General features: G+C 39.0%; 1 protein-coding gene across 1 annotated transcript in view; it reads left to right on the plus strand.

Moving 5' to 3' along the window:
• Positions 1-13,818, plus strand: part of KLHL1 (kelch like family member 1) — a 217,498-nt gene that overhangs the window by 60,510 nt on the left and 143,170 nt on the right. Inside the window, exon 5 of the mRNA XM_042458664.1 lies at positions 6,536-6,732. Coding sequence (XP_042314598.1) covers positions 6,536-6,732 — 197 coding nt within the window. The remainder of the gene's footprint in view (positions 1-6,535; positions 6,733-13,818) is intronic.

The following is a 13,818-nucleotide window of genomic DNA, read 5'->3' on the forward strand; positions in this document are numbered from 1 at the left end:
TTATTCACATAATTTGGTGGTGGAGGAGGTATAGCTCTTTCCTATTTTCAGTGAAATAATATTTATAATTTTCTATAAAGTTTTTGATTTCTTCAGTAAACACATACCATAATCTGCCCAATCTGAGGCAATATTACCAATTACAACTCAAGGATACTTGCAAGCAACCTTTTCAAGATTTTGTCTGAGTGGAACCAGCTGCTGACAAGAGGTTTTAGTGAGATACTGAGTAATAGCACAGGGGTCAGGTATTTTCATTTCATACTTATCTCATGCTTTTTGAATTATAAGCATTATTTTAGTTACTTTTTAATAATGTCTTAGTATTCATTTCACTTTCTGTGCATTCATCAGTTTATCCATCCATTTGTTCGCTCTCTCTTTGTATCTGCAGGTGCTGTAAAAGAAGTGCATTTCTATAGACAATTCACTCTTTCTCATGCGTCAGTCATTGTTATTTACTGTTCAACCCAGTGGACTCACTTGAGTGAGCAGTTATTTGTGAAGTAAGTTGTGTGCAGGTATGTGGGCTGCAGTAATGCCAGTGCTGGCACCTGCTTCTGTGAATCTTGTAAAGCTCCTAAGCAACTGAACAGCTAAAAGAAATTATAAAGTCTAGCTAGACAGTGAGTGAAGTAATAATAATATAAGGCAGAGAGTACATATTAACAGATATTGATTACCTTAAGAAACACAAGATCACCATTACATTTCTCCTGAGATAATATAGATGTGGAAGAACAGAGTATTTTGAGAAAATAGGCAGAAGAGTACTTCTCTCATGGAAAAATATTCACAGCTAGAAGAGGGTTGTCTGCAGCTTTTGTCAATTTAAAACAAACTCCTAAATGCTTCCATTCCAGAATCCCACCCACCAGGCTATACACATCATTCACACTTAAGGATTGTCTACATGTTAATGTATTCCCATGCTATGTGAATAGAATGTGATCCAACCACATACAATTTGCACATTTGGGCCTTTTTGCACCTTCATCCACCCCAAACCCCCCCCCCCCAAAAAAAACCTCACACAATTTTAGTGCCACTAGAGTAACTTAAACTCATGTCTTGGCTTCACGTATGGAACATTTGTTACTGCATTAAGTGATTTCATATGCCTTCTTAGCATAGTAAGTGTTTTTAATGATAAGAAAATGTTGGAATGTAAGGTGATAGATGTTACTGACACAGTTCTTCCTGCCTGTTTATCTGTTACCATCGATCCATGCTTTGTATATTTATTGGTATACAGGTGTGTGCGTGTGTAGATAAGTTACAAAATAAATATGCATATATTTGAATGCTGGGGACAGAAGAGAAGCTACTTTACCATCTGTTTGAGGGAGAGTCAACAACATCTTGAGGCCCACACAAAATAAGAGATTTTGTTGCAGGGCAAAGTAGAATGGTCTAGAAGTGGTGATTAGCTAAATTCATTTCAAACTTATTATGTTGGATTGCTTTTAAGCAGATAGGCAAGCAGCTGAAATATTTATTATTCTTCTGATTAACCTAAATTATGCTTTGGTGACCAGATAAAAATTAAGTGATTGCTCGGTTACTGCCAAAGTGGAGACAAATTTATCAACATATGTGAATGCTGAATAGCATATATTTGCTTATCATGCCCAATAAGTCTTATCATACTTAGAGCACATGTCTCATTCTTTCTTCAAGCCAATCCTTCATTATACTGTAATAAATCCACCTTTAAAGCTACATTCATACAAGCATATACAAATATATGGAAATGCTGAAATAAAATATACTGTATTTGATCTATACCAAGAATAGACCAAATGAAATACCCATGACTTAAGTTATAACTTACTTTAGTTATAACTAACAAAAATCTCATTTTTAAGTGGATGAGCTATACTTATGACTAAATTATTGACCGAAATGTAGTGTAGTAAATTCCATTTAAATCAGTGGAAAAATTACTACCTGGTTCCATTGCTTCCATTGGCTGCATTACAGAACTGTGTTTGTTTTAGAAATGAATTGAAAATGAACAAATCTCATTCACATCATCAATGATTAGAAGAGCAGGTGGGCCTTCTTGTTGAAAGCAATGGTCACCTCACAGGATGAGTGCTTTTATTATTCATTGGGGACTATGCTGCTGGTAACATGCAAAGGAGTTCAACAGCCGTCCTCAAATTTCTTATGACAAGAGGAGGCCATTATATCCCGGCAGGACACAAACTCTTTGAAGCCAAATTGGTTGCACAACTGCTTTATGGGTCCCCTCCCCAATTCTGCACCATTAGAACTTGTGCAATCCAAATTTCTAAGATGAGCATTGCAAGATGCAAAGTGGGTCTCTAATGCAATCCTGAGACTGGAGTCAGGCTTTATGAAAATGGAGGCCAGAATGTGAGTGACTATATTCAGCTACTGCCTCAGACTAACCTTCTTTCCCACTGGCCTTGCTCCACTTACCCTGACTGATGAATTCCAGTATACGTGGAAACAGACTGCGATGATTAAAATTTCTTCACTGGGTTTCTCTACGGATCTTATGCTCAACATGGGATATGAAAAGGCTAAAGCAACCATCAAACAATGGGAGGTGGATATGGAGTGACAGTTAGACCTAGGTGGCACCCTAACTTTTATTGTTAGTGACTCCAACAGATATTTAACATCACCTATGGCATATTTAGAAAAACTCAAAGTACCTAACCACGGGAGAAGTTTCACATTGGCATGATGCCATGCCCTTCCCTCAGCTGTTCTTGAAGGCAGATATAAAAAGATCCTCCTTTCAAACAGTGTCCATGCGACTCTGGCCAAATAGAGACAACAGAGCACATATTACTTCAGTGCTCATACTAAAGGGACATCTGCCTGAGCCTTATCCTCTACTGTATAAACATCAAGGGCACACCAGTCAATACTACACTTCTTTGCTGCTTTCGGACACCAATCCGGATATAGCATATAATGTTGCCAGATTCTCTGCAGCTATGGTTAATATCAGCAATGACCTCTGTTGTAGGCTAGTATAAATCTTGCCTTGCCACACTGGATTTTATAAAGATATTTTAAATACTGTTTTTACCTGGCTTTTACCTTGCTTTTACCATTACCACAGCATGGGGGTGCTTCTGGATCTGTCAGTTCAAATGACAGCTCAGATAGATGCAATGGCCAGGAATGCTAACTATCACCTTCAGCTGAAATGCCAGTTGTGGCCCTTCCTAGAGCTGGAGGACTTAAAGAAGGTAATTTTAGGTCCTCCAGCATTAGGAAGGAGCACATCTGGTGTATCTGCTGAAGCTGATGTTGAAGTTGTTCAAGTCCAGTGAGCTGGCGGTCAGAGTAACTGTAGTCTACAAATAATATCTTAATGTGACCAGATTAGCTATTAGGGAGCTATATCACATTGATTGTGTGTACCTGGGCCTGGACAGCAGGAGTAAACTGGGGATTCTGTTAGTGCACCATCAACTCTGCTGCCTAGCAGACTCCCTGGCTGAGCTCATGAAACTGATGTCAGACTTGGTATTGGAGTCACCCAAACTTTTGATCTTGGGCAATTTCAACATCCCATTTGAGACTAGTCTGTCAGGAGCAGATCCAGCATCCATGGCACCCATGAAAAACATGGGTCTATCCAGACTGGTTTCAGAGCCCACAGGTCACATCTTTGATGCTGTCTTCAGCTTGTGGGGGGGGGAGGTGATCTAAGTTGTCATGGAGAGATAATTTTCTGGTCAGAGTTACTATCATGGCTACTACCTTTCCTGCAGGAGTGGTGGATCTATTAAGATGGTCTACCCTAAAGGCTAATGGAACCTTTAGGATTCCAGGAAGCCTTAGAGGGCCATATGGCTGGTGCCAGTAATGATCCTATTAAATTTCTGGTCATCAAGAAGAAAAGATGTCAGCCACAAATGCCAGCCTGAAGATGCCAATCACAGATTCAGGCAAAATGGCAGGAATAAATTCTTCCAGAACATGGCCACATGCCCCCCCCCCCAAAAAAAAACCCCACAGAACTTCTGGTCAACAGATGGAATCAGTTCCATGACATGATTGTTCCCAAACGTCCTCTCTGGTGTGAAGTCAAAGGCTTTCCTGTTTTGGGTTTTTTTTTGGGGGGGGGGTCTATGGGGCCATGTTCTGGAAGAGTTTAATCCTAATGCTGACATCTTCAGACCTTTTACTAATTGGGCCCCATGGTATACAGGGGACTTCAGGAAGCTGAAATGAGAAGGAGTATGACTGAAGAGTGGACTAGACTTCTATTAGACAAGACATACTATAAGGTGGCAATACATGCAGCGAGAAACTCAGGCACCTTCCCTCCTGAATCCAATTCTAGATCCTTCAGTAGCTCATTGTGTTGCTTTTAATGATCACTTCACAGATAGAATTTCTTGGATGAGAGCTGGCTTAGATGCCATCATTGTAGTGGAAGTTGACAATTGGGCGTCCAGTGGACACCCAATTACAATTAGTTCCAATTGGTGAGTACCACTGATGTACCTAATTTATTAATGTTACTAGCAGAAATACCAGATTCACAAAGTTTAGAAACCTTTTAGTTCTCACCCTATCCTAGTTTTCTGTATCTATTCCTCCACTATTTCTTCTATTTTCCCCACCCCTGCTCATGTTCTTTTCTGTGTGATATTTTTCTCTCACCTCTTTGTATATGTGCTCAGTCTTTCCCCAACTCACTCCCTATCATCCACCAACTGGCTGCTAGTGCTCCCCTCCCCTTCCTTGAAATGGTTGATAATAATAATAATTTTATAATAATTTATTATTTCTATTTCCCACTTCTCTCTACGGATAGAGGCGGGATCACAACAAAATCACGTACAATCATACAAGTATCAAACATTAAAATTATCTTAAAATAAACCTCCTATAACATAATAATACAATGTAGTGCAGTACAATTTAAAACAATATACTTGCTGAACCAGAGTTAGGATTCAGATTCATCCCTTTACACAGTTGGGAGTAGAGAAAAAGATGAGCATGTGACTCAAGTCAGCTCTAGTGGGAAAGGCCGCTGGAAGAGATAGTTCAGCTGCATTGGAAAACACTATGGGAAACTACCTTGAGGCTCTTGTTAAGAAATGAATTTCCAGCTTTGTCTCTAGGGAATGGCTAGCAACTAGTGGCTCACAATGAAAAAGCAGGCTTCAAAGAGATTCTAATTAGCTAAAATCAGCCTGTTTTTAAAAACCAAATAGCTCAGAGACACAGGCCCCAGCATTCCCTTGGTGTACATGCCACGTTTTGTGTGTCTAGGTTCTTTCCTAGTGCTGTGGCAGAATCACACAATCCCATTTATTATTATTAGTTCTCTTAACCAACTTGGGATTTGTGAATCAGCATTACAGAGTGAAATTAATGGAGAAAATGGCATTTGGTATCATAGAACAAGTTTATCCGATGTTTTAGAATCTTGTTTCAGCAAGACTACATGGCTGAAAACATTGAAGTTGAAAATGAAAGGTTATAATTTAGCAACTACCTGCTCTGGTACTATTTGGTTCCTAATTTATACATCTGAATATTAAAGCAAAGACATTATGAGTTTCAGTCTTCCCCCAGTTTTCTCATCAGTGAAAGAAAAATGAGAGTAGAAATCTCAGAGTAATTGATCTCTCCAAACTTTTTTATTTCATTTGTTTCACATTACAATGCAAAATACCTTTGGGTAATATTGTATACCATATTCTGTGCTGCATTGGACCCCCAGTGAAATACTATTCTCTTGGAAGACTAGTGTCTAGTAGAACTAAACTTAACTGGAAATACATTCAGAAACATAACTATGTTAGATTGGAATATCAGTATATAAATGGTTCTTGTAGCACCTTTGAGACTGAGCAAAGACATTGTGGCATAAGCTTTCATAGGGGTGAAACAGACTGCCTCAAAGGGGTGGCTTAAAGCTGCCCCTAAGAAGGCCAGATTGGGGCCACTGCAACCACACACTGCAGCCTCAACCTGCCTTTTTGCTGCCCCCCCCCCCAAAAAAAAAGCAGTAAATAGCCATTCCTTTTTGCACTGGCAAAAAGCCAGCTTTTATGCTCCCCCTGTGGATGGAATCTGGCTTTCAGGTACTCTGGCAGCATGTAGCATGTAAATGCTGCACCACTGGAGCAGCTGGAAGCTAGCCCACGTGTAAGCAGCTGGGTGGCATGAAGTCGGTTCCTGGGTGGATTCAGATCATGTGTCATCAAAACGCTGTGCTTTGAAGCCACCCAGACGGTGGCAGAAAGGGGCAGTCTGTTTTGTCCAATAGACTTGGTTTCCTACCTCATATCCATGGAGTGACCTGGTGCCCAGGAAGGACCTTTATAAATGGAAAATTGGGAGGAATAGCTGATGGTGTTACATCTTCTAAAACTTTCCTAACTTCTGTACAGTTTATTTTTCATCTATCATAATAATGATAAGAAAATCTTTCATTCTTGCATCTTTGTTAAACTCACAGCTGCCTCAATTTGTTCTGAACTGGCAAAATTTTCATCTGTATCTTAATCTTCTGTATATACAGGTTGCCTGGAACTAAAGGAAGATACCATAGAAAACCTCCTCGCAGCTGCATGCCTTCTCCAGCTCCCTCAAGTAGTTGAAGTCTGTTGCCATTTCCTCATGAAGCTTTTACATCCATCTAACTGTCTGGGAATCCGGGCATTTGCAGATGCCCAAGGATGCACAGAGCTTATGGAAGTGGCTCACAACTATACCATGGTAAGGCAGCCCCATTATATCTTATTGCATGTAGAAAAACATAAACTAAATAAGTGGACTTTGCCAGCATTCCAAGTTTTTTCTTGAGATTCTGTTTTTATTCCTGATACCATCTCATGAATATAGTTTTAGAGGGATTTTTAGTTATATATGAGAAATATATTAAGAATAGGGCTGCTAAATAAATAATACAAAATCTGCTAAGACATTCTTCATTCAGATGGCACTATGTAAGACAGTGTTATTTGGAGCCGCAGGTTTTTTGTGCTGTTTTGTTTTACCCTTAAATTAAACTTTATATTCCTGGTGTTAGTTTTAAAGTAATGTTCTGGATTAAGTGGAACAGCATGGTTCAAACTAGAGGATTCTAGCTAGGCTTATTTAACAAGCTCATATATCCCAGCTGTGGGTTGAGATGCAGGGTGATTATACCATCATCTAACAAAGTATTTGACTTTCAGAAATCATAAGAGGTTCTAGTTTTTGTCTGGCAATACTCCAGCTTTGAAAGTTGCACTGGCACCCATGCCCCTAGTTTTTCAGTGCCAGATGAAAACAATAGTTTCTTATAGACTTTGAATAAGCAGTCAGATCTATACTCCACCCTTCTCCCACTATAGGGACTCAAGGCAGCTGACAACAAATTTAAAATGGTACTAGTTAAAAACAATACCAAAGCATTAAAATGTAGATACGACATATAAAAAGTAATTAAACCATGTTTACAAGTTTAAAAGATTATTAAAAATTAAAATGTATTAAAAACTCTATACAAACCTTAAAATATAAACTACACTACATTTAAAAGACCAACCTTCATCATTTAGAAAAAGTCTGACAGCACAAGAATGTTTTTCCTGCCAAAAGCATATCAGGGATATGACTTCTCTGGATAGGGAGTTCCCTGATTCTCACCAAATGAGCTTGAGTGGATGGAGATACAAAGGCCCAGTACATATGGGCCCTGAAGCACGGTCTCACCATGTGCTAAGGTTGCCTCAGGATAGTGCTTCTAGATGCCCCTCAACGCTAGCACATGATGAGAGCATCAAAATGGCGGTGCCCTGTACACATGGGCACCACCATTGTTACGCAAGCGCCGCACAGCATCCACATGGTGCCACGCAGCACTTGCGTAATGGTCAACCTAGTGACACCACAGCTGATAGGAACTGGTTTAGCACAAGAATAATTTCCTTGGTATTAGGTGGAAAGCAGTGATACAGCTGGGTATCATCAGCATACTGGTGTCACCTTACTCCAAGACTCTGCACAACGTATCCCAGCAGTTTCATGTAGATATTAAATAGCATAGGGGACAACACTGAACTACAGGCTAATGGCTAAGGAGTCAAAGAATCCCCCAGCACCACCCTCCGAGAGTGCTCCTCCAAGAAGAATGGAGCCACTGTAGAACAAACCCCAGAGTGGCAACTCTAAAGGATACCATGGTTGATGGTGTTAAAAGCTGCTGAGAAGACCAGAAAAACCAACAGGGACACATTTCCCATGTCCAGTTCTCAGCATAAGTCATCCACCAAGGGTTCCAAAGCCGTTTCTGTCCCATAACCATTTCTGAAAGCAGACTGACATGAATCTAGATAACCTGTTTCATCCAGGAACCCTTGGATGAGTGCCATATACTGTATCTAAATGTTAGATACTGACTAGTTACTATGAAGTTTTGTATTGCATATTGTGATCTGCCATGAGATTGTTTAAAAGTAAAAGGCATGGTATGAATCTAATAAATAAGTAAATAAGACTTTAAATTAGTGGCTGTATCCTTTCATACACATTACTAGAAACAATGTTGTAACATTGCTAGCTATGTACAGTAGTTACAGGTTGGAAGTGACCAGATTTTTACCTTGGGAGCTCACTTAATTGGAAACAGATTTACTGGTTAATAAATCCGTCCATTTATTATTGAATGGATGCCAGGAATTAAGAATTCTTAGTCAGTTTAGGGTATGTATCATCCCAATGGAGAAGGATAAGCTAACAACATCCATATAATATAGTTTAGAAAGTGACCCTTGCAGTGTCATAGTTTGGAACAAGAGTATACATAATATAATAGGCAGAGAGAAATAGTTTTATGAAATAAAGTCAATTTAAATGAGCTTTAAAAAATAAAGTAAATATTGACACTTTTTCAGCACTTTTATGTTGTACTTGAACATAGTGAGTTTGGTTTAAAAAGCTATGCTAGTACATTTTTATTCATAAAAAAGGAGCTAAAACAAAACCCACCTCTGTTGGAGTGACATACCACATTGTATTTGGTACAATGGACCACTTGGACATTGGACATACCACTATACTCAGTGATAAAAAGCAGTTAATAAAGCAAGTTATATCGAGAAGTTCCAATCACAGAAAGGGATTTTGGATATGCTTGAATATTTGGAAACAGGTTGACATTTGGAATAAAGTGCCTCAACAGCAATAATAACAGAGTGCATGTATGAAAAACATGCACACACTTTAATCCAATTGAATTGTTCCTTGTTCTCTGTTAGGTAATCTTATAATGTTTAAGTATCACTAATTGCAAACTCTGACTTAATAAATACATGTAACAAAGTAACATTCCAGCTAAAATACTAATGCATTGATTGCACCCAGTTCATTCTGTATAATTTGAAACAATATAATATTTGACCTATGAAGTTTAGCTGAGGTAGAGAAATCAAAGCCTTTCATGCAGAGAGAGAATCCTGTCTTTTGGTCTTGGCTGAAATTATTCCTGGATACAAGCCTTATAGAAAGTTGTGATGCTTGCTAGACTATTTCCAACATCAGTGCGGTAGGCCGAATACATAGAGAGGTTTTTCTTTTTTGAAAATACTATTGGATGACCAAAACAAATATTCTAGAATGAATATTTTGGACATGTTCCTATGAACTATAGGCCTTACAGTTACAATTTAACTAATTTTAATTTGTCTAAACAGGTTATTTTAATTTAATTTTAACTTAACAAAAGTTATTTATATAATTTTTAAAGAACATTATCTAATTCTGATTAGATTGTCTGCAAGCTCTACTTTAGAACTTTGACTAAATGTCATAAGGCAAGTTAACGCTAAATGAATCAAAATGAGGTAATTCTAAGGCCTGTTACAGACTGCCAAAATAAAGCTGCTTCGGGTCTCTTTGTAGGTATGCTGTTTAAATGATGCCTGGGTCCTAATAGTCCGAAGGTCGCGCCAAAGCCACACTCCATTCCTAAGCACTGGAGTGCAGCTTTGGTGCAGCTTCCGGATTCTTAGGATGCATGCATCATTTAAACAGCATACCTACAAAGAGACCCGAAGCAGCTTTATTTTGGCCGTCTGTAACAGGCCTAAATGAATCACATAGAAAATATAGGCAGTGGTCATGATATAATCATTTAGGAATACTCACGATCACTGATTTCAATGGGCTTAAGTGCTCTTAATCTTGTGTTATATTGTGTGTGGTCCATGATTGCTATCTTTTTTATTCCAAACAAATAGTAAATTATAGCCTATGACTGGTATCTCAATAACATAATCTTAAACAGGAATTGGGCAACTATCAGGAATTACCTTGAAGAGCTGAAACTTACACACACACACACCATTTTATTTTGTTTCCAAGTCCCCCCCCCCCCATACACCTATGAAAAATGGGGGTAGTTTGAGACTCTCTGGTCTTGTGAGGGGAAGCATTTTTTTTCTTTCAACAGGAAATTACTCAAAAGTGAAACTGGCCTAGGTTTCAAAAACATTGTGAAATTGCCTCAAACACCCCAAGAAGGCATTCTGGAGAAGGAGAGGAAAGTACATGTTTTTGTTTTTTTTTAAATTGAGGGTACTGAGTTATGGGATCCTAGGGGACAAATATAGCCTGCAGATTTTACTCTCCTTGCCCCTGGTTTGAAGGGTGTGTGGATCCTGAAGCAAAAGAACCTAATGAATTAAGTATTTCTCTTTAAAAGACTTTCATTCTGTCTTCATAGAATAGGTGTAGATGTGGGGAAATATATTCAGCCCTCCATATCCATGAATTCAAGCATCCATGGTTTGAAAATATTTTAAAACTATGTAAGTTCCAAAAAGCAAACTCTGGCCCATTATAAACGGGCACCCTAGCACGCCCCTAACCCTAGTACGGACTGAGTCTGTACGAAGTGGCGGTGGCTGTTCCACATGGCCGCCGCTATCTTGACGTAGCGGACGCACTGCGTCCGCACATTACACCCCAGAAATGACGCCGTGAGTGCGTGCTTCAGCACTTGTGGCATCTCTTCCGAGTCACAGGAAGGAGCGCGATTATTGCACTCCTTCTTTGCAGCATCCGGGAACCGCGCTGTTTGGCTGCTGCGGTTCCTGGACGCTGCAACCGGCGGCGGCAGCAGACCGCCACTTTTCGGCGGTCTGTAACCAGCCTCTGATTTTGTCATTTTGCCACTGTACAGTGGGTCCTTGGTATCCGCTGGTGTTTGGTTCCAGGACCCCCCAATGAATAAGAAAATCTGTGGATGCTCAAGTCCCATTAAATACATTGGCATAGTAAAATGATGTCCCTTATATAACATGGAAAAATCAAGATTTGTCATTTGGAATCAACATTTTTAAAATATTTTCAAGCTGTGGATGCTTATATTGTGAATAAAAAAATCCATGGATACAGAGGGCTGACTGTATATCAGAAAATGGATCTGTTTAGTGTAGCCAGAAGAAAGACAGATGGGCCAAGTTATAGCAGTGACATTTTTTATGGTTTCCTGACTGCTTGAAGGCTGCATGTCCAAAGGAGCTATGGCCCAAGATGATTTTTTTAAAATGTTAACTTTAATCTATCAGAATTTAAAAAATAAATCAGCTTCACAAGTATAAAGTAGATAAAGATACATAAAGATAGATGAGTACATATTTATTTAAATATAAACATATACAATCAGTTACTTTTATTTTTTTAAATAAAAATAGCAATAATATACAACCACAGCAGCCCACTAAAAATGTTCTAAATATCTGAGGATTCTCCCTCTATAACAGAGTCTCTCTATACGAGTTTTTCTACTTGATTGTAGTTGATTAGGTTGTCACTGGGATTGTGTAGTTTCCATTTATGCTGTAAATTAGCAAGATATTAAATTAGGCTATATCACACTGTTCATGGATTCAAGGTTCACTGCCAAATTTTAGTGGCACATTTTCTTTAAAAATGCTGTTTCATTAGAGTGCACTGAAAGTATTGAGTAACCTGTGACTCACATCTTGCCCAATTAGATCCACATCAACTAGTGGTTTTGTTTAAACTTTGTTTAGCCAGGTTTAGAAATTTCAAAAGTTGAACCTCATATTTATTTATTTGCATCTAAAGCATTTGGTCTGTCACTGAGCTTCCCCAATGCACAGAAATCACCTCCTTGACAATGTGCCTAGTTTCAGTGAAACTTACTCCCCCCCCCCCAAGTTTCTTTTCATTTTCATCCAGCAGAAACCTTCACATTTCAACTGAAAATTGTGCTCCAGGCAAAACATGGGCAGAGCAATGGGATGCCTAGACCCTATCAAACCTCTTCCTGAGAAATGCTGCTATCTCTGCTGAGCGTATTGTTGATTCTGTAGAGGACTTTCCAAATTTACATTGAATTATAAATATTTTAAGAATGAGTTGCTTGGTTTCTGGCACATGTGACTAGGCTTGCAGAAACTGACTTTATTGCCTCTTTCTCCCCACAGAATTTCCTCCAGTTCTTTAAAAACTTTTCACTATGGCTCAAGAGACCCTGGTCCAAAACACAGAAATAAAACCACTTTAACTGCCCTGGCTCAATGCTAGCGAATTCTGGAAACTGTAGTTTTGTGAGACATTTAGCCTTGTCTGTCAGAGAGCTCTGGTGCCACAATAGATTACAATAGATATGGTGTGTATATGTTGTTGTTTTGTCTCTTAAGTGAACTTTGGTCTGAGGTGAGTAAAGTCAGGGGAAGTAAGTACCTTGAGTTCTTTTGTCAGTCCAGTCTGCTGGATCAGGTCCAATTTGTCCAGTCCGGTTGTTCGCATGCCAGGTGTCATTCCCCTTCCCTATACTGAGCAGTGCATGGAAAGGGGATGGCTTCCTTCCCTGCAGAAGCTCTGTGAACAAGCTGCCTGGCATGCTGTTGCTTCTCCTGAAGGCAGAATGTCTGTCTGTGTGATCGATGAGAAGAGAGTGTAAAGGGACCCCTGATCACATGGCTGGGACCAGAGGTTCCAACTATATGATGGGGGGGGGTGTCTGTTTACCCTCTCTTCTCATTGACTGCACAGGTGAGCCTACCATCAGGAGAAGTGGTGCCATGCTGGGCAACCTGTCCATGGAGCTCCTGAAGGTAAGGTAGCAGCAGCAGCACCTCAGACAGGGCTACCATGCCAATGCAGTCTCATCCCAGCTGTCCCATGAAGACAATGCTGTTACATTTCACCAGGTTCAGCCCTGTATGTACAGCTGCCATCGTTTCTGATCTGGGGCCAGTGCAAACAATGCCTAGGAGGGGGGGGGGGAAATCCTTCACATTTTGTGCTTAAATAGTAAAAGCAATGTAGGAAATAGTTTTTAACAGCTTCACAACATTAGATATGGCACATTAATATGCATATATACATCATGGGCTATATATATGGCCCACTGATCTGATATCCAAAAACAAACAAACAAACAAACAAACAAACAAAAACCATGAAGCGATGATGAAAAGAAAAATAAATAAAAATAAATGTGAAACTATGAATTATTTGTGGACAGGCTAGATGGTGTATTTTATTTTATTTTGCAGGAAATGATGCAAAAAAGAGAGAAAGAAAAATAATACTAATAGAATAGCACACAGAGGGAAAAATACAAAATAATAAAGGATGTATTTACATAAATCAAAGGGGTTTAACTATCAAGATAAATAATCATATGAACAAGACAGAGTTAAGTATCTGATTGGAAAAATAAACTTTGCAAAATTTAGTGCCTGGAACACACTGTTGGCTCTAAATAATTTTGTGGTTGTAGTACCTAATAATAATAATAATAATAATAATAATAATAATAATAATAATAATAATAATAAT

This window comes from Sceloporus undulatus, chromosome 3, assembly GCF_019175285.1.
Source record: "Sceloporus undulatus isolate JIND9_A2432 ecotype Alabama chromosome 3, SceUnd_v1.1, whole genome shotgun sequence".
NCBI lineage: Eukaryota > Metazoa > Chordata > Lepidosauria > Squamata > Phrynosomatidae > Sceloporus > Sceloporus undulatus.